At 42.0% G+C, this 4,437-nt stretch overlaps 1 protein-coding gene across 1 annotated transcript in view; it reads left to right on the forward strand.

Moving 5' to 3' along the window:
- Positions 1 to 72: 72 nt before the first annotated feature.
- LOC103799594 (chromosome unknown open reading frame, human C1orf123) overlaps positions 73 to 4,437 on the forward strand; it is a gene marked incomplete at its 5' end in the record, with an annotated part of 6,019 nt that continues 1,654 nt past the window's right edge. Inside the window, 4 exons of the mRNA XM_009071930.1 lie at positions 73 to 129; positions 899 to 980; positions 1,463 to 1,494; positions 1,923 to 2,000. Coding sequence (XP_009070178.1) covers positions 73 to 129; positions 899 to 980; positions 1,463 to 1,494; positions 1,923 to 2,000 — 249 coding nt within the window. The remainder of the gene's footprint in view (positions 130 to 898; positions 981 to 1,462; positions 1,495 to 1,922; positions 2,001 to 4,437) is intronic.

Below are 4,437 nucleotides of genomic sequence, written 5' to 3' on the forward strand. Positions count from 1 at the left end.
CGAACCGAGGGCTCACCGCGGCGCCGTCATCCCGGGTGCCCGACAGCTCTCAGTCTGATCTCTGTCTTTCAGCTGAAATGTGGGAACTGCGGCGAAGTCTCGGAGAAGTGGCAGGACCTGCGGCTCCTGGTGTGTGCCCCGCCTCGGGACAAAAACGGGAGCACAGACCTGGCACCCCTGTTAGCATCGGGGGCTGACAGCTTGGGCTTCAGATGAGGGAGCTTTGCAATAGCTACATGCATTGCATAGTTTTCAATAGCTACATGCATTTAATAGTTTTCAATAGCTATATGCATTTAGAAAATGCTGTCATGTTCCGTATCAAAAAACATTTAGAGACTGTTAATTGAAATACACCATTGGAATGGTGACTGTTGGTGACAAAGTATTTACATCTGCTTTGAAAAAAATACCCCACATATTTTCTGTAAAAATTTAGTCTGAGAACAAGTTTTGAGGTGGTGTCAGAATAGCCTGTTTGTCTGATGCTGATGGAATCTTTCTGGGGAAGTTCAGGGAATTAAAGGTGAGCTAAGCATGCTGAATTAGCATTTGGAAACTGAAAAAGCAGGGTAAAATTTGGCAGGGGTAAGAGACGGTTCTTAGGAATAATCATCCTTTTTTGTTGCATATTACTGAATGGTAAGAATATATTTTTGAGGAATTAATGGGACATGCCTATCAGGACAAGACAACTATCCATTATTCCCTGTTTTAAGTCTAGGACAGGATTGTTCTTTGCTAATCACACCTTCCTGAGTTACAGATCTCTAGTTTAAACAAAGCCTTCTTGTTGCAGTATTTTTACAAAGTTAAACACCACTGTAAAAAACAATTTACATTCCCAGTGGCTCAGCTGGAGTGCATTAACAATGAGGTCTCTTGTCCTGGACTTTAGGACAGTGCTCCCCTGAAAGGAGGCCGAGGAAGTGCCACGATGGTGCAGAAGTGCAAGCTGTGCTCCAGAGAGAACTCCATCGGTATGTGCTTACACACTGAGGTGGCATCATCCATCCACACTTTTTCTCCTAAGTTTATTTTTTAGCCCCCATTTTTGCTTGACTCAGTGTGTAAAGAGCATTCACCAGGGATTTCTTCCCCTGTACACCAGTGCCTGAGTTCACAACAGGTACATACTGACATCAGGCTCGGGAAGGAGACGGCAAGGCCTCCTGGTGAGTCCAGGGCTCTGCATGAACAAAACTCACCCTGTAACATTGTTTTACAAAAGCATGCAGATTGTTTTGCATTGGTAGGATAACAAAATGGTGCAGACTTCTCGGAGAAGGTAGGAAAATTGAATTCTACCTTTTGAGAGCCAACTGCAAGAACCGCTTGGTCCCTTTGTTTCTTTTACTTTGTATAAGGAAATTTCTGTGAAAGAACAACCTGGTGCTTGGTTTGTGCTGATAAAACTGAGGACCTAATGCCACTCACTTGTACACTTTCTGTTTTGTTTTAGATATTTTAAGTCAGACAATCAAGCCTTACAATGTAAGTTTTTCTCTTTTATATAACAATTGAGATAAATAAGCATTAATGCTATTTTGAGGTTGTGCTTTATCATCCTCTTTCACGAGCACACAAAGCTGGGGTTGTTCCCTAACAGGAACAGTCTCTTGTAGACTCCTGCACACAGTCAGCATAGAATAACCTGATGTATTTCATAAGCAGACACAGAACTGTATCACATGAAATCAGAGGTGATTATATAATGCCACTACGAGTTTCTCTTTGACAGTCTCCTCATGGCAGATTAAGAAATTCTGCTTAATGACCACCTATGAAATGAGCCCTAGGGTTTTGCTGCCACTTGGGGCATAAGTGATGACAGCACTGCCTTTACAGCAATCTGTTCCTAGATTAATGCTTGTCACTGTCTCTACCTGATGAAAACTAATAGTATTGTGACTCAATCACAGGCTGAAGACAGCGAGAAATTCAAAACAATAGTGGAGTTTGAGTGCCGAGGTCTGGAGCCAGTTGACTTTCAGCCACAGGTGGGTTCTTATTCATGATTTCTCAGTTTATAAGAGCACTTCTAGACTAGAGTGATAAAATACTCACTATTTGAAATGGTTCTGGAACATCCTAGACCTCCGCAGATTTCTGTCCTCTCCAGTTCTTTCTCCTACTTCATTTGACTCCAAAAAGATCCAAAAAACCCTGCAAGCAGCTAACCCTGACTGGTGTTCTTTGTGCCAGTAAAATTTAAGCACACCTTGGAGTGGTACTCAAACTGACTTACAGGTGACTCAGCACTGCTCATCTGAATTCACCTGAGAGGTCTTCGTTGCTCAAGTTATCGAGGTTGCTCATGTTATTATTTATCAGTTTTTTTCCTGTAAGGGTGGTGAGACACTGGCACAGGTTGCCCAAGGTGGTCGTACATGCTCCAGTCCTGGCAGTGTTCAAATCCAGGTTGGATGGAGCCTTGAGCAACCTGCTCTGGTGGGAGGTGTCCCTGCCCAGGGCAGGGGGTTGGGACTGGATGATCTGTAAGGTCCATTCCAACCCCTAAAATTCTATGATTCTATTCAAAAGACAGTCTTTCCCACAGGGGAACTGTGAGACTGTTTCATTAGATAGAGCACCACTTTGCTCCTTGGTATGTTACACAGAGTACATGAAGCTCAAGTTATGAACAAACACACTTCAGTATATATCCTCTGCAGAAACAAACAAATTTTCTTTGGGGTTTGACATCACCAAAGCCACAGGAAATACATTTTGGCATTTTTCCATTTGAAACTTTACCAGACAAGGCCTGAAGATCCCCGGCAGTTAAAGCCTGGTGCAAAGCACACCTCAAGGTTCAGAGTTAAAGGATTTCTTCAGGGCCAAGCCAGTCTGCAGTGACTCATCTGCTTGTGCATGGTCATGCTGTTTGCCAGTTAACTCCCTGCTATATTTAACCTATTATTCCAGTCGGATTAGGTGTAAATAGACTGACAAATATAAACCTGTCTTATCCTTCCCTCAGACTGTGATGCTGTGCTAAGAAACAGCCTGAAAAAGCCAAGCCTACAACGAATTTGGTATAAATAGAATCCCCACTGCAGGAGGTCTTCAGTTTATTGATTAAGTGAAGCCCATCTGTTTGAGGAACAGAGTGGTGATTAGTTTACTCCTGTTTGAAAGCTTTGCAGCCACACCTAGGAACTTGCACTTAAACAAAGTCTATGGGAAGACTATAAAATGTAGATGTTTATAGCTCTACATCCTAGCTGTCAATTTTATTTTTAGCTGCAAAGACTTCACAGCTGTAATAAAGATCTTCATTTAAACTAAGTTTGGTCTGTGCAGCTGATTTGAGAGTACACTTGAATCCCTGAGCGGATACTTCAGTGAATTTTCCAATGCCTAAATGAGTAAATATGTAGACTTCTGCAGTTCCAGTTCTACAAACTGCATTACATTTGACATGATCCAAGCCAGCCTGGCCTCTCCACACCCTCAGATCTGGCTTTTGACTAGCACGAAGCATAGCATATGGCCATGGTATTATTGCATTTTCTATAATACAGCAACACCTGAAGTCAATTCAAAGTGGCTTAATGCTTGCATGTCTAATTTAAATTATAGTAGTCATCTAAAAAGCAACACCACAGAACAAGAGAGGAGGAGGAGAATCATTTGATTCTCTGATATAAATCCTCTTTTTCTATCTAGTACAGAAGCTTGTAATTGCAGTTGCATGGCTCCTTGTTCCTTGCAGGGCTGGTAAATAGTTCCAAGTGGCAAAATCAGGGCTTCTTTTATTTTTCTAGTGTTTGTTCTGTACCACAACTCTTCATTTTTGTCCCATGATGCTGATCTTCCTTTCCACCCCAGCAGTTGCCTTGAGATGTGCTTTTCACACTTACAGAAAGGCCACTGTGCCTTACAGATCACTTTCCTGTTGTTAGATCTACCACACTCTGTGGTTTATTTAACCCCCAAGTGCTTAACCTCCCGTTCAAATCCCAAAATATTTTAAAGCCATGTGGCTTACTTTGCACATTCTTACACAGCTAAATGTCTGAGTGGCACTAGTGGGGATTTCTCTATCAAAAATGAAAGTATAGATCCCTTGCAGAAAACCAGGAAAAGGCTATCTTTACGTTTTTGCCACTTGTTAATAAAATTCTGTAGTTAGAAATGGCAATGTAAGAAACCTTCCAGTATGCTGCAGAAGTGGTTGGGATTTTTAGATTTACTTTTGAAACTGATAAATCTTAACCTACAGCTTGATAACTGTGAACCCTAAAATGAAAGCTGTTCCTACAGAAGATAAACCCACACCTTCCTAAGGCTGTCCTTCCTCCAGTCTTTAAAAACAGCAACAGTAACAACAGTAACAAAGAGCTCTCCCCTTTGAAATGTTGGTTGGGTATGGCAATCTCTTCACTCAGCCACCTGATCCTCCTTTCACGTAAAGCTTGCTGGTCACTGCTG

The sequence above is a fragment of the Acanthisitta chloris genome, unplaced genomic scaffold (assembly GCF_000695815.1).
Source record: "Acanthisitta chloris isolate BGI_N310 unplaced genomic scaffold, ASM69581v1 scaffold31683, whole genome shotgun sequence".
Classification (NCBI taxonomy): Eukaryota; Metazoa; Chordata; class Aves; order Passeriformes; family Acanthisittidae; genus Acanthisitta; species Acanthisitta chloris.